The sequence below is a fragment of the Hydra vulgaris genome, chromosome 13 (genome assembly GCF_038396675.1).
Source record: "Hydra vulgaris chromosome 13, alternate assembly HydraT2T_AEP".
Lineage (NCBI taxonomy): Eukaryota > Metazoa > Cnidaria > Hydrozoa > Anthoathecata > Hydridae > Hydra > Hydra vulgaris.
The window spans coordinates 34,027,484-34,050,358 of NC_088932.1; the positions used below are offsets into that span (position 1 = coordinate 34,027,484).

Below are 22,875 nucleotides of genomic sequence, written 5' to 3' on the forward strand. Positions count from 1 at the left end.
CCTCGAAAATCCAAATTGGCTCACCAATATTATTGATGAGTCAATTTGAATTTTCGAGAAAAAAAATAAATTAGCTCACTAATATTATTGGTGAGCCAAACAGTGGAATTTTTCTCAACATAATTGAACTAATAGCACGCTATCATCATCCTTTAGCAGAACACATAACAAATGTTAAACTTAAGCAGAAATCTGTTAGTTACTTTTCCCCACAAATTCAGAATAAACTAATTTAACTTCTTGGCATAAAGGTTAAAAGCGAGATAGTCACGAGAATTAAAAAGCCAAATATTATTCAATTTTATTTGATTGCACTCCTGATCTCTCTCACAAAGAACAAATCTCAGAAATAATCCGATATGTTTGTGTCACTGATGGAGAATGTTCTATTGCAGAAAGTTTTCTGGATTTCATTGAGTCTCATCAAAAAACCGGAGATGGTCTGGCTTCAGAAGTATTATTCAGCTTAAATAAAGATGAATTAAACATCAAAGATTGCCGAAGTCAGGGTTATGACAATGGAGCCAACATGTCTGGAAAATATTCTGGTGTTCAAGCCCAAATAACTGAAAAAAATGATTTAGCACGGTATGTGCCTTGCGCAGCTCACACTCTAAATCTTGTAGGAGTCCATTTAGCAGAAGTTTCCCCATTTATGATTACATTTTTTGGAAAGGTTCAAAAAATATTCAATTTCTTCTCAAGTTCTACTACCAGATGGGACAAACTGATGACAACACTTGAAGTCACCCTTAAAAGTCAAAGTGAAACACGCTGGTTTGCCAAAAAGGAGGCTATCCATTCACTAAATAATCAAATCACAAATGTTTGCAATGTTTTACAAGAAATTAGTAATGATTCTCTGCTAAATGCTGAAACAAGGTCCGGAGCTAGAGAGATTTTGATTCAAGTTGATTTTGAGTTTCTTTGCTGGCTTGACCTTTGGAAAATGATACTTACATTAATTAACAGAAAGAATCGCAGCTTACAATCAAAAAATGTGACAATTGATATTGCATCAAAAAAAATTGCTGGTCTGATTGGGGCATTCATAACAGCATGAAAAAAGCTGAAATAATATCAAAAAATCTTAAGATTGAAGCTAGCTTTCCAATCAAAAGAAAACGAAAAGCAAAAAGGATGTTTGATGATGAAACAAGGGAAGAAAGTTCACACATACCTCCAGAAAAAGATTTTGAAATTAATTGTAATATAGTCTTTGACAGTATAATTACACAATTACACTGGAGATTTGAAACAATGGCTGAGATTTCATCAGATTTTAAATTTGTAAATGGTAACTCTCTTGCAAGTATGTCAGTTGAAGATCTGAAGAAATGTGGAGATAGGCTTTGTCAAAAATATGTTCGTGATCTTAATGCTAATGAATTTCTATCTAAAATTGAAAGCTTTAAGTTTCAATCCAGTGTCCTTATTCCAGATTTAAAAAACGCAAATCCATTGAAAATCTTGCAATTTATGCTCACCTATTCTTTGACTGAGGCATACCCTTTCATTGAAATTGCTCTTAGAATCTTTCTCACACTACCCGTCACTGTGGCATCATGTGAATGTAGCTTTAGCAAACTTAAGCTTTTAAAAAATTATCTAAGATCCTCCATGGGTCAAGAACGTTTGACTAATCTTGCCATTTTGTCAATTGAAAATCCCCTGGCAAAATCTCTGTGTTACAATGAAATTATTGATAACTTTGCATCATTGAAAGCTAGAAAAATAAATTTTGTTTGAATGTGTCTAATTTTAATATTTATTAAAAAAACTAATGCCAGGTAATTTTTTCAATGACTTTCAACCACAAAGCACGATTTAAGGTTAATTTTAAATGTGCTTTAAGTTGGTTTATCAAAATTTGAATCAAATTAAACATTAAAAAAATTATTGAATTTGAGGCGGCATTTTTTCTCCTTGTCCGAAAGGATTTTTGATCTCACTACGGCCCTGATCAAAGGTATAAACTTTATTTTTATTTTAGGTGAAAGTTTGGTTGAAACAAGATTATTACAATCTGAACGATTTAAAAATATAAAAACAATACCAGGAACAAGAGACTTTCATGAATTTATTCCTGTATGTCAAAATGAAGTTAAGATGAGATACTGCAGTGATGACACTATGCATAGTTTGACTTACATGTTTAAAAATTGTGAGATGCAAGGTGATGTGCAAATTTGATGTGGAATTTAAATTTATGTACCAACGTTTTGTGCGTTTTGATATTTAAAATTGAGTTTATTTATGTACATGCATGTCATGGATATTGCAGTTTTACACCTAAGTGAAAAAACCTTTTATTTTTTTGACTAGCTCTGAGTGAATATACCTGTCTTTAATATTTAAATATTTTTAATTGAGTTCATTAAATATGCATATTATTGTTTAACACATAAGTGAGAACTTTTTTGGTTGTGTCTAAACATAAATACCAATCAATCTTCTCTCCAATCTCAATATACTTTCAATCAAAAAAAAAAATTAAATTTTTTAGATTAGTAAGTTTTTTGAGATATTTATATATACTTTAAGAATATGAAGTTTGGAAATATATAGATCATAACCTTTTCTGCAATTCTTCTTAAAGTAAGCTTGTTTACTTTTAAATTTTATTAAAAACGCCGATTTGCTCTTATTGATTTATTAATAAATATTAAAAGTTATTATTTCTTAGTATAATTTTATGCTTTAGCATCTAATAATATGTGAAAAATTTCAAACTATGAAATAATATAGTTAAGGTAACAACGTATGTATCGACATTTACTTGTTACTAAGGACGTTGCTAGGGGAGCTTGATAAGTAAAAATGTTACTTAGTTTTGAATTTCTAGCAACTTCTAAAATATTCTGATTTGTTTAAAACAACTTTTGGAAATTTTTTTTTAGCGTAGTTAAGTATCTTTGTTTCAAAAATTAAGTTGTTTAGAGATAGTGTGTGATTTTTTTGAATTTTTGTTGTTGTTTTGACATGGAATTACCCAATGAGACAATCGAACTTTTTATAGATCTAAAAATGAATATTAACATTCCTTGTTAATTATATAGTTAACGATACGTTACGCCTCAGAGCCGGTAAATAATAATAAACAATATTTAAAAATGCTTTTATGTTACTAGAAACAGTTAGAATAAGATTAATACTTAGAAAATGATATTTATTTAAAGTTGAAGTAGTATAATACCGATGATAAAACCGACAAATAAACATATTTTCGTCCAGCAAAGCAAAATAAGATATGTAAAAATATCATCAATTATAAATAAGGTACAATTATAAATACAATTATAAGTACAATTATAAATAAGGTATTTAACTTTTTTAGTAGATTTTTGCGTGGCCCCTTCAAGCGCGAGGCTGTCTGCAGTCGCCGACTTTGCCGACGCTTAACGCCGCCATTGACTATAATTAAATAGTTGAGTATTTAACTAAAACTGAATAGTTGAATAGTTGACAACCTTTAAACTATGTTGTTTTTTTTAAGCATTTTAAAAATATTTTACAGTCACGCATGCATAAAAGAAGCACACTCAGAAGAGAATATACCTCCTTCGGATGCGGATGTACTATTTTGGACTTAGACGTTTTTGGACGTCAAATGGACGTCCAAGGACGTACCATTTTGGACTTGGACATATGGAATTAAATGGTACGTCCTATAGGCGTCCATGGACGTCCTATGCCCATTGGCTTGAATATTAATTTGACTAACTTTGATACTTTGATAGAACCCCCTTTACCTAGCCTTAAATCTCCTTAACATTAATCTCTTTGTCTTTAATTACTGGGAATGCGCTAATCTAGCCAACAAATATCTAAATTAATTTGCCTTACTGTTGAAAATATGTCAGAGTTTTAAAACTAGATATTCTTTTCATCCCATAAAACATGGTTATTTTGAAGTTCATGTTTAATATACGAGTGACACTGTTGAAATATAAGTTAGTTTTTATTGTCTGTACTACTTTTTATTGTCTGTACTATTTGGAAAGATCATTGTTTTGCTTGTACTCGTTGCACCTTCTATATTCTCTCTTGAACTATTTTATTTAACTAAAGTTTTTTGTTCCTTTTTTTGTATATTTTTTTGAGCTTATTTATTTTGATTTATTTTGATTTGATTTAAATTGAGTAAGTAATTTTTGATAAATTTTTAGTTATTTTTTAAGTACAGCGAACACACAAGTTTAACTAATAATTTATTTTGTAAATACGTCAGCTATCTTTATGTAATGCTGCTTATAACTCTGATCTAAAATCTACAGAACAAGCTACAGGTAAAGCTGGTAAAATTGACACATCTTTAGAAAATAATAGTTTGTATACTTGTGACATACTAAATTTGGTACGCAATATTTCTACACGTTTACCAAAGATATTACTGCCATAAACTGATGAAAGATATAGTTTGTTAACATTATTGATAGAAAATTAATTTTGTTGATGGAGTTCAACTGCCAATGTTACCCCGATATGGGGTAACATTGACAGTAGTATGTTTATGCTGAAAATGTGTTTGTTTTATTTTTTGAAACAACGAGATAATTTTTTATATCTTCAGTTTCTGATGTTTTGTTCTTACCAGTATTATGCAACAATGTTAGGTGTGGATTTAAACTTTTTGAGAGTGTCGAGTTTTAGTTTTAATAATATTTAATATCTTGGTATAACTTTTTTTTTAAGATCAACTCTTTTAATTTAGGGATCGCTTTTTTTGATTCCATTTCATGTAACCGTGAAAGATTTTTCATGTAACCGTGAAAGATTTATCACATGTAAGCATTCCACCAACTTTTGATTGATTCTTGGCCTATGTGGTGACTTAAGCATTCCTGTCAATGTTAACCCAAAACTGAAATATGCGTCCCGTATGGGAAGACCAACAGTATCCCGCCGGATCTTGGCCGCAGTTTGCATATGAGACCCATATGGGTATAGCCCGCTGGGTATTCCGTATGGTCCTAGTCAAATCTTGTACTTTAAAACCGTAATGGATACATTAAGCATTGCAACTGGGACCCATATAGGAAGCCCATCGGGAACTTGGCTGCGGTTTTCCGCAGCCAAGATCCGGATTTTGGCTTGCGGTTTTTTTTGAAACAACTGGCTTAGGGTATATTTGAAAAAGTCTAAGTTCAGTTGCTTTTCAACTTGTAATATCTAATAAAGACCTTGGTTTTCTGTAAAATTTTCTTGAAATGTAACGACGTATCTGGAACAGGTAAAGTATTGACTGTAATCTGAGACAGTTTACAACATTTGTGCCATTTAACCTATTTAATTTATTTAATTTGAGGAATCTTTGCATTACCCCTAAGCATACTTGATGCATAAAGTCTAAAGGAAATATCGTCACTGTGTCAAAATTCAATTCAATTAAACACATAAATAAACATACATTTAATTCAATTTAACACTCCACCAAGATGTTGAGAAGGCTTTTTATGACAAAAATTCACAATAATTTATATGAAATATATGGGAGTATTATCTTGCCACGCCACTCTCCTTTCTGAACACAACGCTCACATCAGTTATAACTATTGTGTCTCTTTATACACTTAACAAATGCTCCACCTGGGGCATCACATATAATAACAGCAAGATTGATTTCGTACTCAATATTTTAATAGATTTTACAAGAACTTTGAACTCTACCAAAAAATTATCAAGATAATCAAATATGGAATTAGGTTTTTGGGCACCACTTTTTAAACAAATCTCTATAAACCCTTTTTGGTCCCCCAAAATTGAAAGTCCTAGGCCTAGGCTCTGACAGGAACAATTATAGACAGCAACAATTTTTGGCAAACTTTATTTAATATTTTTTACATGTATATTTAAATTGTGTCACTAATTTAGATTTTTATTGAATAATTTACTTCATGTTTTTTTATATAAAATATGTATGGGTTATTACTCTATTTTAGTATCAGCTTACAAGCTATTCTAGTATTAGCTTACAAGCTTAAATTGACTTGATCGTTGTCAGCTTTAATCTAAAGCTGATGAGTTTAAAGCTGAAATATCAGCTGCAACCCCTACTTTATAGACAACATAGTTTTTTTGATGTATATACTTTATCATAATACATGTGTTTTTTTTGTACTTAATACTTGTATTATAATAAAACGTTTTTTTAATACATGTTTTTTGAAAATGCATGTTTTTGTATAATATTTAAATACTTAAAAAAAATTGACTTTTGCCCAATATTCTTTAGATAAAAAAAAATATTTTCTTTCATTACTCTAATTATGATAATAAACAAAAGTAATATTTACTTCACCCCTTATATTTGTCCGAAAGTTCGTGAAATTCTTTAACACACAAGCCTCTCACTAATTCTAATAAATATAAGTTATTACCATTATTATTAAAGTTATATTTACTAACGTGTCATTTCTAATATTTATCAAAAATGCATTCTGGTTGTTGAAGTCGCTTTTACTCATATCAGTATGCAAATATTGTCAACAATCAGTGTGCACCAAGCACACTGATCGTTGACAATATTCTTAAACATGCCGCAAAATACAAGATATATATAAAATACAAATCATATGGGACCTGTTTTTGTTCCTTTAATTTGCAACTTAATATTTTTATCCCGACATTTTAAAATTAAGTTATGGAAAATAAAAACGTTGTTTAACTTATTATAACTCAATTATAATAAATAAACATATAGTCATGATCTTAATAAATTATATATATTATAATAACTATTATCTTCTTTTAGTTATTGTTATTTATGCTAAAGTTAAATTAAAGTTTTGTAATCAAGGTTTAAATGCAAAAGTTTAAATCAATAAATATATTATCAGTATTGTAAATATAAATTAAATATTATAATTATTTATAAGTATTAGTTTTGTAAGTATAAGTTATTAATATGTATATTATGATATTATTGTTGATATTACAAGCATACAATTTAAAATCAAAGTCAAAAAATATCATTTATTTAAAAATGCAGTTGATGCCTAACAATAAAGCCATTTTTGCATTTATTTGTAAACACTTGATAATTATATCTGACAGTGGGTAAACATAGTTAACATCAGTCATTTTGCTTGCATATAATATAGAAATATCAATGGAAAAGAGTGGATCAATAAAAACGATTTAAAAGCTTTAAATTCCTTAAATATAACCACATCATTCGCCTGTTTGTTCTTCTTGAATGTTTCTGACTAAAGCAATATTTGGAGCAACTTCAATAAAGTTATTACCATCACTAGTAGAAACAAAATTCTGAATTTTGATCATTTTAAAAATGCAAACAGTGTCTCAATTGACTTACTTTTAACATTTTTGTTAATCTACTTTGTAGATTTATTAAAAATAAATAAAAAAAACTCTTTTATAATAATAATAAATGAAATTCATCTTTTAAATGGAGTTTCAAAGCGAAAAATCAAACCGAAAAAACAATTTCCCTTATTTCTTTATACAATGTATACAAAAAATATAATGCATACAAAGTTAAATTTTTTAATTTATTTCACGCACATTACGAATTATAAATGGCAACCAACAAGTAAGTTTTGCAATACCTTTTTTAAATTATCAGTTTAAACCCTTTTGGAACCTCATGAGAAACCCGTAAAATCCTCTGATTTTTATCAAATCCTTAGGCCCTGATAAAAAAAACTAGATAAACCCAATCAAGCAAATTTGCTTGATTTTTTTACCATATGGGACCCGTCCCGAAACCAAATTGCTTGCTCGTCAAAATTCCATTTCCGGAAGCCCAGACAAAAATCATACGGAACCCGTTTGTCATTGTTGGCTGGGATTATACGGATTAAAATAGTTATATTTCTTCATTCAACATATGGCTTCAGCATCTGCTAAAATAAATTAAACAACATTCAACGGGTGACAGGTAAAAATATTTAATCAAACACATGTCAATGTTACCCACATGTCAAAGTAACCCCGTGTTACTTTACTCATTGATGTAAGGTAAAGCTTTCATTATTAAAACTAGTTTTGCAATAAGCAGTTACCTTCTTCTTTTTTTTTTTAGCACATTACAATAAATTGTTAAACTATAAAATAATTAAAATAACATGTCGTTACACAATTAGAAATAAGTAAAAGAAAAAATTATATGTACATATTTTTATGAAAAAAAAGCATGCAGATACTCGCAGAAGACCAATCAGGTTAATCATATAAACCGTTTGTAAATTATAAATCTTATGAAACTTAAGTGTATGGGTCATTTCATATAAGATTGCCATAATTCAAGATATATTTAAACTTTTATTTGTATAGATGTTCAAATGCGTCAAGGAAGGAAAACCCTTATTAAAACATTTGTTATAAAGAGTAATTTAAACAATTGATATAACTGCGTATTTAAAGGTTAAGAACTAACTTAAAATATAATTTATCTGACATATTCTACATAAAAATACAGGAAACATATAAATATTACAACGATGCCCAAATCACACAAACAAGTTTGTAAAGATTATAGAGAGATAAAACTGAATTAAAAGAAATAGAAAAAGACCGAAGTAATATTCGTCGCCAACAATGAACTCCAGAGCAAAAATTGAAAAATAAGGAGCTTGCTAAATTACGACAACGTAAACAGAGATCTTCAAAAAGCTCAATGTATCATTGATATTTCTTGTTTTTCTTCTAGTCAAATGAAAGAATCTGTCTATCATTCAAGCTTGTCAGAAGCCAATTTAACGCGTGCTGTGAACCGCGTTAAATTGGCTTTACCAAAGTTGCCACGAAAAGTAGCTTATTTCATTAAACAGGTAGCTATAGAAATGAACATCTTTTTACCAGGTATATCGAATATAAAAAAGCGCATCCATTTACCTTCTAGTGTATTCAATCAGGTACTAGAGTTTTACAACCGCGAAGAAATATCTTGACGGACTCCAGGTATAAAAGACTAAAGACTAATGGTGAAAATTTTCAAAAACATTACTTGTTACTTAAATTAAGGAAATGTTATGCCATGTACTCAAAAGAATTTGGAAGCGAGATAAAATTTTCCAAATTTTGTGCACCTCGTCCAGCTCAAATACTCGCATATTCAGAGTCGCCTCCTAAAAACTGCTGTTGTCTCATTCATGAAAATTTTATTAATATATGCAACGCTTTATCCTCAAACCTTAATTTTGAAACTTATAACACAATCTGGGTAAACAAATGGGTTCTTTGCAGCCCTCTCACTCCAGATTGCCTCTCACTTTCATCTAGTTTTTGTGCTAACTGTTGTAACAACCAAATTCTACCACCGTCCAAAAAGTAAAACGAAGAATGCATTGAAGTCAATTACATAAATTGGTATAAAGACAAGGTTACAAATTGTCTACAGCAGGGATTGATCAAACAGTCATTGTATGCAACAAATACAGAATTTTCGAAAAGGGTGTCTCAATTTCGGATTCACCATTTAATTATTCCTCACCAAGCGTCAGTTTTTGGCCACCAAATAGATAATATTAGGATGGTGAATTATTAATGCTGCTGTTTATGGTAAAGATTTGAAAAAAAATGGTTGCTTATTTAACAGATAAAAATGATAACAGCAAAACATGCGTCAGTTTTTTTTTATAACGTACACACTACCAAAAAAAAAAGGTTTATTAAGTTCCTTGCTTATATTTTTACCTTTTGCAGTAGAAGTATCATGACCGCAACTATATGGAATGACCCACACATATACACATAAAATAATATAGCAAGTTATTAAAAGTTTAAAAATTCTAAAATATGTTTCTTAAATTGTATACATTTTTTTTTTTTAATCTATACGATTCAAGTTACCAATATAGCCCTGCAGGTGAAACAAGAAAAGAAATTCTTAGACTAGCCAGACAAGTGACAAAAATTATTGAACGTGAATTTTTATTCGCGAATCGAGTTATTCTAGATTAAAACAAATTGCCAAACACAATTATTTTGACCAACACTCTCGTTCTTTTTAAAAACAGATACGATATATACGACAACAGACAATTAAGCTAGCAATTGGTTACTATAGCGGCATTTTGAGAGTTTTTCTGTGTTACAAATGAATGTTTCTGCCGTAGTATACTCAAACTATTAGTGTTATTATAAAAACTGTGTGAAGAGAACTTCAATGGTCAGATCCCAGACAAAAAAATGTGTAGTTATTTAAAGAAAATAATGTTTAAAGAATAGAATTATTTATTTTTTAGAAAAGTGCTGGGAACTGTTACTAAAACAAAATAATAGACATCAACCTTTTTGATCCTGTAATTTGACTTATAGTCATGCAGTTGCTACAGGATAAAGCAGATTGTTGATGAAATATTATTAATATAAAAATTAAAGAGATTTACCAACATGCTACGAGTACATTATTGGGAAGATAATAGACATATTTTTAAGGGATAAGGTTAATTTTTAGAGGAGAGAGAGGAACATCTGGAGGAGAGGGGAGTAGGGGTGGGGAGGAGGAGCCTAATAACTTTTATATTTTAAAATTTTATCAACTTAAACGTTTTAATAGTTTTTCTAATTTCCTATTACGTAAAAAGTTATTTTTTATATATGTATTTTTTTTACTAGAATATTATTAGTAAATGTAAATAAAGGTGCTTGAAGCAGTTGATTGCTAAAGTTTTGATGACTTTTGACGGTATTTGAGTATTAAAACTTATATAGTTTAAATAATCAAATCCTATTAGTTTATATTCGTTTGGACCTGATATATGGCCTTGAGGGGCTCCGCTTTTATCTAATTTTCATTATATGTTTTGTGTTCTAGTAGAGACAAGAAGTTAGTACTTCTCGTGAGACCGAGAACGAGACGAGACGAAAAATTTAACAATTTTTAAAAACAAATTTATTAAAATCCAAGTAAAAAAAAAATGTAAACATGGTTTTGACAAGTAGACACAAATGACATTTGTCAAATGTAAACAACTTTTTCAAATATTAATTCAGAAATTTTTTTGCCAAACTTTTCCAACAAGACAATGTTTTCTCTGATTAAGATGATTTGTTCTACTTTTTTTGGGTGTAAGTTGTGTCTGGATGATCGGACAACATTTCCACCTGAGCTAAAAACTCTCTCTGATTAAGTTGAACTTGCTGGAATAGCTAAAATTTGTCTAGCTAATGAAGAGAGTTCTAGCAATGTATTTGAATGCAATTTCCACCAAGTTTCAAGTCTAACGTTTAACTTGCGCTTCAGTTTTGAATTAGGGGACAAATCTGCTGAAAGGACTCTGGCAACAGGTTGGCACTCAACATTATCCTTAACCTGTGAGGCTAACCATTCTTTTGTTGCTTGAAATTTTTTGAAGAGCTTTAAGTAAAGTCCCTTTAAAGCAGGATTTAAGTAGTTTGCTGCAGCACTCAATAAGTTTCCAGTGTGACGAAGAGGAAATCTTTTTTCAATGCAGCTTTTCAAGTTTTTTGCATACAAGACACCGTAGCCGTTTTTTCCATCCGTCTCAATAAATTGATCAATTTTGTCATGGATTAAATAAAGAGAATTGGTGACAGTGTTAATTGTTGAAATAGACTCAGCCGACCACGTTTCTGTAGCTTCTTTAATGGTGCCAAAATTTATCTTCATTTGCACATAAGCTGATAATTGCACTCTTTAGATGTAGGACAGAAGCCATGCAATCCAGTTCACTATTCCATTTTGTGTCAACAGATTGGCGTAACTGTCTAAAATTGATTCTTTGAGCGTCTGATTCTGATTCAAGAAACTCAGCTGCAACTGTTGACTGGTGAGTTAAAGAAGCTAAATCTTTGCATGTTTGCAACGCATCATCCATTCCAGCAGTCATTCCAAATGAGTCTCGGACTGCACATTGCAAAATATGATTGTTGCACAAGTATTGGTCGAGGCGCTTTGACAATTTAACTGCAAGATTCATGTTTCTTGCCTGGTCGTTCACGCAGTAAATTGGCAAATCAGCAGGCAAATTTAGTTCTTCAAAGAAAGTATCCAGCTTCCCTTCATTTAAGATACCTATGTGTCTGCCTGGGAACTGTTGGATATGGGGTGTCCAGTGATGTAGTCTCCAATTTTCGTCGATAGCATGAAAAGTCCAAGAGATGTAGATGTCCTGACCTCTAGAAGTCCTAAGGTCAGAAGTAAATGCAGCACTTTTTAGATTTGGCGTAATCTCCGTTATTATGCTCTTCATTCCAGCTTGAACTTCTCTTGACCAAATAGAAAGCTTTCTTGAATATGTTGTTCTGTGATGAAGGCTCAGCCCAGTGTGCACGGTACGTTTTTAAAACGTTTTTTAGACGTTTTTATAAGGTTTAAACCTATTAAAAACGTCCAAAGAACGTTTTAAAAACGTACTGCGCCCACTGGGAGTTTAGGGTTTGCAATGTCAAACAATTTCTTGAAACCTCTTCCTTCGACTGCTGAAAAAGATGCCAGATCAGTGCAAAAGTAATCCAGCATTGCAGAGTCAAACTGTTTTTGAATGGAATTGTCTTTGTCATATTTGGACTTTGTTTTAAGCATTTCGACCATGGTTCATTGTTTCTTCTTAGGAGTCGTCAGTTTTTTCAGAATACTCAACTTAATCTTGGTTGTGTTTTTTTTCGAGGTGACGATGAAGTCCGCTTGTGTTTCCATCTTTTGTTTTCAAAGACTTTTTGCACGCCTTGCATTCAACACCGTCACTTGTTTTTTGAAAATATCTCCAGATTTTGTTTTTTCTTGGTGACATTTTTGATCGTTGAAGTGAGGCAAGAATATTTCTTTTCAATATGACCAATATGTCTCAAGTTGAATTCCACTGGTAAACTAATGAAAGTCGACCAAAGTGCACCATTTTATACAAAAAGTTTGTGTATTTAAAATCTAATTAAAAATATTTAAAATTTAATTAAAATTTTTTAATTAGATTTAAAAAAAAAATCTAATTAAAAAATCTAATTGAAAATCTAGTTAAAAATCACAGAGTCAAAATATTATTTAATTAAAAAAACAAATTCATAGGCATTTTGTAAATTATAATAACTCTTAATTTGGAAAATAATATAATATTTAAGTTTCGTTCTACTTCTCGCGAGAATTTTCTCATTATTCACGAGAAACAAGAACGAGACGAGATCTCGCTCATGGTTATGAAAATCTCTCAAACATTTGAATCAATGTATACAAAAACGTTTTAAGTCATAAAAACTATTTTTAAGTCAGACAACTTTAACTATGTATAACACATATATATATCACAAATTTTGATATATATTTTAACAAATCTAATATTTAAAGATGTCAAATAGCAACCAGATTTTTTTTTTTGAATTCATCAAAGTAATAATTTTGGATTTAATAATTTTTTTCTTGTTCCCCGAAAAAATAGTTTTTATGACTTAGAACGTTTTTGTATACATCGATTCATTTGTAAACTATCGAGTTAAGTGTCAGTTAAATGTTTCATTAAGTAACTATTATGGCTTTTAGATTTAGATTTCATCGGATTGGATTGCAAACCGGCATCGTCGGAATTCTAATTTATGAACGGGAATATAATAAAGTGTGAACACTTTTTTGATGAAAATTTAACATGACTCATTGGAAAATTTTTACACAAAAAGAATTTATTTTATAAAAAAATTATTAGTTACAAATAAATTTATATTAATAAAATGCAGCACAACTACTTTAAAAATGAAAACAAACTTTCAAACGAACATTTTAAAAGATAAAAAAGTTAAATTTAGTTTAGTTTAAACTTATTTTTTCAAAAAAATTAAACAAATAACTTGAAAATTTTAAATTTAATAATCCAGTAAAAAAGGTTACTTTAAAATCCGTATCAAACCATCAATAGTTGTCCTACGGAGTGGATTAAACTTAGTGCAAATCATTAACAAATGTGTTTTTATACAAAAGCTCCCATTCTAATTAATTTATATTTTTGTAATTCAAATCTGTTTAAACACTTCGATCTACTAAGTTCTTTTAATAAATAAACACTTTCTCAGATACTTGTTTTATTGGTTTTAAAAGTTGTGCAAAATCAAAAATCTATATTTAAGTTATTTTCAAATATTTTGCTTAAGGACAAAAACGGAACCTAATCAGAATCAGTCTTTAAAATGGCTTTTTCTATATAAAAAACATAGAAATGTTGAACAGTTAATATCAGAATAGTTGCAAACTATCTTTTCTTTTGCTGCAAGTTTATTTGGTAAACGAAAAAATATATTCTATTTTTACGATTAGAGCAATTTGAATACTCAAATGTAGCACAAAAATATACCATATAATTATTTTCTCTGTAAAAAATGAATATATATATATATATATATATATATATATATATATATATATATATATATATATATATATATATATATATATATATATATATATATATAACACATCGCTCAATAAGTCCGTAGGATAGCTAATAAAACAACAACATTTTGACATAATTTGATTTTATTCATCAACATAGTCTCCTTTTAAGGCAATACAGTCATTCCAGCGCTTCTCTAACTTTTCGATACCATGTTTGTAGAACGATTTATCTTTTCCTTCAAAATATGCTTCAGTTTCGGCGATGACCTCCTCATTCGATCCAAAACTCTTTCCCTGAAGCATCCTTTTGAGATCTGAGAACAGCCAATAATCGCTGGGGGCCAAATCAGGCGAGTATGGTGGATGGGGCAACAATTCGAAGTGTAATTCATTCATTTTTACCATTGTTTTCATTGACTTGTGACACGGTGCATTGTCTTGATGAAAGAGAATTTCTTTCTTCTTCATGTGCGGTCGCTTTTCGTCAATTACAGCCTTCAATCGTTCCAATAATGCCATGTAATATTCGCTGTTGATCGTTTTACCTTTCTCAAGATAATCAATGAACAATATACAATGGCTATCCCAAAATATGGAGGCCATAACCTTGCCAGCAGAAGTTTGAGCCTTTGGGCGCTTTGGGCGGCTTTCACCCGCTGGTGTCCACTCAGCCGACTGTCGATTTGACTCATGAGTGAAATGGTGGATCCATGTTTCATCCATTGTGACGTAGCGACGCAAAAAATCCTTTTTATCTCGGTGAAATAGTGCCAGACATGCTTCAGAATCATCGATTCGTTGTTGTTTTTGGTCCGGTGTTAGCAAACGCGGCACCCATTTCGAACAAAGCTTTCTCATACCCAAATGTTCGTGTAACATTGTAAACACACTACCTTCTGATATCTTTATGGCCTCGGCAATCTCCTTCAATTTCAATTTGCGGTCGGATAAGACGATTTTATGGATTTTTTTGATGTTTTCCTCAGTAACTGCCGAATTTGGGCGACCGGAGCGTTCAGCATCATCGGTGTTTGTACGACCACGTTTAAAGTCAGCAAACCACTTTTCAACCATTTGCCTCGATGGAGAGGAGTCCGAATAACACTTATCAAGCCATTGTTTGGTCTGCACCGTGTTTTTTCCCATCAAAAAGCAATGCTTAATGAGCACACGAAATTCCGATTTTTCCATTTTTTTCAATTCACAAAAGTTGATTCAATCGTTCACACACTAACTTGGTAAATAATGGTCCGATTGTCATGAAACTTTGACAGATATCGTTTGAAGGTTGGTACTTTCTAAAAACAATACGGATTCGGTATTTGTGTTGCCATCTATATGTCATCCTACGGACTTATTGAGCGATGTGTTATATATATATATATATATATATATATATATATATATATATATATATATATATATATATATATATATATATATATATATATATATATATATATATATATATATATATATATATATATTTGATTTACATAAACGCTGTTTAAGTATAAAAAATAATTAACTTTTCTTAAAACTTACGCATTAGCATTTTAAACTGCTGATTATTTTAACGAAATTTTTGTTTAGTAATGTTATTCAGATCTTTACATAAGATTTAAAACATATATGTATATATATATATATATATATATATATATATATATATATATATATATATATATATATATATATATATATATACATATATATATATATATATATATATATATATATATATATATATATATATATATATATATATATTTATTTATTTATTTGTTAAATTTGATTAAAACGGCTGCATATAAACTTTTCGTTTTAAATATATCTCGATGTCATTATATATTTACATTTCTTCAAAAAAGAATAGAAAATTGAAAGGTGAAAATAAAATGAATAAAAACAAGAGAACTTTGAGACCATTTATTTTGTTTAAAAAAATTTTAACTGACGCCATTATACCATTTAATAAAAACTATTTTTATTATACGTCTGTAATGTCTCCTTTTTATGACGGTTTGATTTATGTAGTTTTGTAACAATTTTGTAACGTTTTTTATTACACCTGATGATGCTGACCGCAAAAGGTCAGCGAAATATTGTGTAAATATATAATTACATCGAAATTTATTTAAAACAAAAAGTTTATACGCAGCCGTTTTAATCAAATTTAACAAATATAAATATCGTATAACAAGAATATGATTTTAAAAGATATATATATATATATATATATATATATATATATCTTTTTATAGCTCCGTGTCTTGAAGTTAGCTACCTCAAAGACCAAAAAATGCTTTGGGCGCCCCTGACAAAACATGCTGCCAAAATTTTATCTCTTTTATTACTTTTAAAAATACAAAACGCAAATTACCCGTGAACTGTTATTTTTAACCAAACACGAGAGAACGCTTTGGTTCCTCAACGTTAACCAGTTGCGGATGGAGGATTTTTTATGGGTGATGCCTATTTTTTAATGTAACCCTATGTAACCGGGGGGGGGGGGAGGACACGGATTATCGCAATTATTTTTTTTTTTTTTTTTTTAATTTTATTTTTAGGTGCCCCAAGAAGTCCTAACGGTCTTGTCACAGAGCACCGCGGAAGTGCATTTAACCGGGAAGTTCACGCCTCCTTCCTTACCGTGACGCGAAAATTTGTCCAGAGCTTCGAACCTGGATCTCCTGCTTATAAAGCAAGCGCTCTAACCACTGCGCCATAGCCGCACAATTAATATGCTCAACCAGTGGGTCAAAAAGTCTATTTATTTTTTCCTCTTGCGCGCCTAATACAAATAAGGTAAAGGGAGAAGGGGAATAAAAGCAGAAGTAGAAATTTTAGTTAAGCTTCTAGGCTTATACTACGGTGAGGAATAAACCAAAAGTTAATTTTTAACAAATCGAGATTAACGAGATTTTTTACAGATTGACGATTTTTAAAGCCTAATTATACTGAATTTTTTTATTCTTATAAGTGACTAATCTAGATTTTTTTTTAGTTTTGAGCTTTTTGTTGATAATAAGTTAAAATTAATAAACACCCCCTGTTTAATAGTTTTTACTTGCTATAAATCTTATTAAGCTTGGAGTGGGTGATAAAATTTTCCGATACTTAATAAACGTCTCCTCCCGTGTATTTATCACGCAAAACTTGTTTTCAAATACTTATGTAAAATAAACTTATAGTAAATGTTGCCTCGGCTTTTCTGTTCATAAATTAGACATTTAATACTTGTGTAACTTACTTAACAAAGTGCACCGACGAGAAGGTAAGCCACAGGACTTAGCACTTCATCTGTAATTGTCATTAGTGAATCCATTTTTTTGTAAAAAACTGAATTCCGGATTTTCGGAATTACAGGAGATGAAATCCGGAATCCCGGTTTAATTCCGGAATTATTATAGAAGAATTTAAAAAATATAAAGAAAAGAAAGTACATTATTTTTTAACATAAATGTATTTAGTTCAAAACAATAAAATTAAAACAAATTACAAAATAAGGAAATATTTCATATTAAAATATTTTTGAACTACATAAATAAAACTGCTACATAAATAAAATTGCAAAATGAAAGTTCAATTTTCATTTTGATTTTTGAAAAAGCTTCTTAAAAAGCACAAAGTATCCAATGTTTTGTCGTTGAGCCTTGATCGAATTTTTGTTGAAAATGCTCCTGCAGCGGAAAAAGCGCGCTCTGACTCCACACTAGTTGGTGGAATTGTTAATAAACTTTTGTAAAGATCTTCCAAAAGCATTCCGCGGGATCCCCCTTCATCCCAAAATTTCATTTCACAGCGAATTTCGGAATGAATCGATGATTTTTGTAGAACTTTTGACCGTGATTCCGAGAGTGATTCCTTTATCTTTTGCTGAAGAATTTCCTGCAAGGATAACTGAGTTTCCAATGATTCGATAGGTTTATCGTCATCCATTTTAGTAGACTCAGATACGGTCGGGTCTATTTCTAATGCTACTTCACCACTAAGTCTTTGGATTAGGGATATGATAATTTTGGTTATTTCAGTTTTCGAGCGACGCAAAATGTTCTTGTGAATTTTGGTTTTACCCCCATTATGCAAATATTGAAGAACATCGGATACCACAGTTCTTCTTCGATTAATTTGAACTTCAAACTCTTTTTTCATTTCACGGCTAATTTCTTCATTCTCATCAAAATTTTCTAACACAAACGTAAATGTTGCATCCGCAGAAAGTAATTTTGCATCAGCACGGCATAACGCGTCTCCGGTTAATTTTATAGGCTTCAAATTTCTAGAAACTGTAGATATTATATTCCATTCTGAATTTTTAAAAAATGTATCCGCTTTGATATCAATTATTGCCTTTTTTATTGAACTTTTCAAAAGATTAAAACGTTCTAACATGGACATCAGGCTCCTCCATCTAGTCTTCGAATCAAGCAATAGCTGCAATTCCTTTCCATGATCTTCCTTCACATGTTTTTGCAACACTTCATTTTTTAAAGGGGAACGTTGAAACATTCGAACAATTACCCAAACTTTCATGATTACATTTTGCAATGTAAACTTTTCAGTAATTTCTACATCACATTCATTTCTCGTCCCCACTTGCATTCCTTCATCATCACTTAAATCTTCTTCATCAGAGTCCAGATCTAGGACACTCTCATAATCATCTTCATCTACCTCTTTCTCTGTTTGTTTGTAGATCACTTTTACAATTGCAATCTGAATTGCATGAGCAAAACACAAAATTTGTTCACATGGTAATAATCTACTTACTTTTTGCATCATAGAAGCACCATCAGTTACAATACACGAAATATCGTTCCTTATATTTAACTGAAATGATTCTAACTTGTCCTCTAACAATTTTACACAATTTTCAGCCGCAAATCGACCATTAATTCGAGAAAGACCCAAATTCCAGATACTTTTTGACCCATGAACGTTAACATTCATATAACGTTTATTTCGAGAGGACGTCCACTCGTCCAATGTTAGACTAAAGCATAAATTATTTTTTAATTGATTAATTTCAGCAATTTGCAATTGTTTAATTTTTTTAGTATAATCCATCACGACTTTCTGTATGCTGGTGGGTGATTTTGGAATATCACCGAATCCACGCATTGTTAAACATTTTCTTAAATCGTTTGACGTACAAAAAACACGAAACGGTAAACCATCAGAAGCAATCATTCTAGCTACTACGGCAGGAAAAGTTTCATCTTTTTTTGACTTGAAAAAATCAATGATCGTGTTCGTTTTTCTGGTTGTGCTCACAACACTATCGTTACTGTCAGATGTAGAAGCTGTTGTATTTTCATCAAACTTTCGCTTGTTCAAAACTGTGTTGTGTTTAGAACGAAGATGTGTGTGCATGGGAGTTGTACATCCACCCAATATCTTTAAAACTTGCTTGCATTGCATGCATTTCGCCACCTGATTTGTTTTTCCTCGTAGAAAATATTTCCACACTGAATTTGATGAGCTTTCTTTTGAAATGTCCATAAAAGTTTCTTCAGATTTATCTACCATACTTGGGTTGGGATTTAAAACAATAACAATGTAAGTCTACAAAATTTTTGAAACATAAAATTAATATAATGACTTACTTTGTCTGCTCTGCATACAATTTAATTTCTTAATGTTAATATTTCATTTAAAAAAAAAAATTTAATGCATTTGCAGTTGCCTAAGCCTACTAAAATTTAAATTTTTTGAATTTATAACAATGAAAGTACACTTAGTAAAATCAATAGTAAAAGTTCTTCTAAATTCGAAATTCTAAAAATTTCAAAAGAAAACTTTTGTTTTGTTTTTATATTATGTATTTATTCCGTTTTAAAAATTTTTATTCTAAAAACTGTTGTATTATACTACTGAGGATGACAACTTTGTTGTTGAAAAACGTTTTTAGTAATAAAAATTAAAATTTTTAGAACGGAAGAAATACATAATATAAAAACAAAACAAAAGTTTTTTTTGAAATTTTTATAAAAACAGTTCTAAATAACTTCAAAAATAAAATAAGAATTAAATAATCGAAATTCTAAATTCGAAAAATCCGGAAATTGCGTTTTTGAATTCCGGATTTTTAAAAATTCAAAATATGACGGAATTTCGGAATTCCGAAATCCGGATTTGGATTCACTAATTGTCATGTTGTCTTAGGTTAGCCCTCCATTTCTGGATTCTTTCCTTTTCTTGATAGGCAGTTAATTTTTTAATATACGCAAAACATAAGATAATATAATACTAGTAAGATATATATATATATATATATATATATATATAAATATATATATATATATATATATATATATATATATATATATATATATATATATATATATATATATATATATATATATATATATATATATATATATATATATATATATATATATATATAATAAGAATAATAATAATATAGTCAAAAATCTAAAAAGCAACTAATCGATATATTAAATTAGGTAAAACCGATTCTATGCGCAGCATAGTGGAAAATAGTACCACAAAAACGTACCATAAATGTTTTTTGCTCAAATTTCTATTTCACTGCAGAAATTTTATTTTTACTTTTTTTCAATAATTTAATAGTTAATATTTACCATAATGTAGAGATTTCAGCAAATTTTATGTAAAAAGATAATTTTTGAAGCCCAACTGTTTCATATTTTTGTAAATCTTCAATTGAAACTCATTTGCTTCATCACTTTAAAAGTTAATCTCTATAAAACTTTTTATGAATAAGTATAAAGTGTTATACATTTTTGAAAGCATCATGTTATGGAGATTTTAGAAGAAAATTCTTATTTTTAATTATATGGTTTTGTTTACTAATAATTAATTAAACTACAAAATGAGCTAGAAAATAAAAAATCCTAAAGTTTACCAATTTTTTTAGTAGTCTCCCACGCTGTCTCGCGCTTTATTTTTGTAATTGATTTGTAGCTTAAATGTCTATAAAATTGATTTATTAAAAATCAGGTGCGGATACGTGCGGAAGTTTGTTACCCAGGACTTTGGAATGAAAGCAAAATGGCTGACCAATGATGGATATTGCATCGTGAGATATCAGACTGAAAGATTGAACAGAAATCGTATTCTCAACGTATTCTTTATTAGAGGCAATTTTTAAAAGATGCTGCTTGTCACCCCTACCTAATGTATATGTTACCCTCCCAATATATACTGTTTTCAAAAAATGTAATTCATTAAACACTTCAAACTTTTATAGTTTTAAACTTTTGAACGATTTAAAACGTTTAACCTTTAAACGTTTTAAAATTTAAAAGTACAGAGTCGTACTTTAAAACGTTTAATAGACTTTGTAACGTTTAATAAATTGCTAAATTTTTTTGTTGTTGTATTGCAACGAGGTCGCAAATTTTTAATAAATATTAAAATGTAATATTTGACAATATTTAATTATTAAAAATAGGAATATAACGTCCTTTTAAGTAATATAATGAATAAAAAAATTTAGTATGTCGACTTTTTTTAAAAAATTTTGATTATAACTTAGTTAAACATAACTTTTTTTGTCGAAATAATTTTTTCGTTAATAACATAAAAGTATAATTTCCAATTTTTAACTTTTTTGCTTTGAATATTAAACTACTAATTTATACGATATTTTTGCCTCCAATTCGGCAGTCGCAGTCAACTAGGAAACAGGAGCCACTAGAGATCTCTTAATTGCTTCTAAAGGCCCCTTATTGGTTTTGCCTCTAAAGTTTCTTGTTAAGGTCACCAATAACTTCCGCCTCCCTATTTGATTCAGCCTTCAAAAATTTTCTACAAAAAACTTTGGGAGCGGCCGTTAGTAGAAAGGTGGACATTTTTACAGCTATTGATTTACTGGGAGGCCGCCGCCAAAAACTGCTTTTTTCCTAAAAAATTACTTTACCGCCGCACAGTGAGTCAAAATCCATAAAAAACGGCAAAAAACCCCCCATAAAAAAAGTATTGCTGGAAATTAATTAATTTAATTATAATGTTACTAAATACCACTAAAAGTCAATAATTAACTTTTTTGTGAACAATTTTCAAGATTTTACCAATTTATCGCCTTTTTCCAAGACTTATTTATTTTATTTTATTTATCGGAAAATTCGTTCAAAAAAATCTAGTTTTTGTGTCACTCTTTTAAGATTGACATGGTTAAAAACAGTTCAAAATTTAATTTGAAGTCATATGTTTAAGATGTTTGGCAACTGCTAACAACATTTTTGACTAAAATTTTCTTTTTAGTTTTTCATTACTAAGATCTCAAAAATGAGTCATAAATTGATTTTTTTAAATTAGTATAATTATGAGTTTAGTTTAAAAACTAAACGATTTCACTAGATTCCATGGTAGTTTTAATATTTTCCCATTAATAGGTATATATGAAAGCAGAAAAAATAAAAATCATTTGCCCAAACTTGCCCCAATTAAAATAAGACCTTTCAAATACTTCGGTTTTTTTGTGTTTTTTTTTTCGTTTTTAATTAAAACTTGCCGTATAAAGTAGCGAATATTAGTTCATTGCTTTCATTCATTACACAAATTACAAATTACACAAAATA

At 29.6% G+C, this 22,875-nt stretch overlaps 1 protein-coding gene across 1 annotated transcript; it reads left to right on the forward strand.

The window, feature by feature from the left end:
* The first annotated feature begins 1,059 nt into the window (after positions 1-1,059).
* LOC136089822 (zinc finger MYM-type protein 1-like) lies at positions 1,060-1,749 on the forward strand. Its single transcript, XM_065815911.1, has one exon. It carries the CDS (start codon positions 1,060-1,062, stop codon positions 1,747-1,749), a length of 690 nt encoding a protein of 229 aa, XP_065671983.1.
* The last annotated feature ends 21,126 nt before the right edge of the window (positions 1,750-22,875 follow it).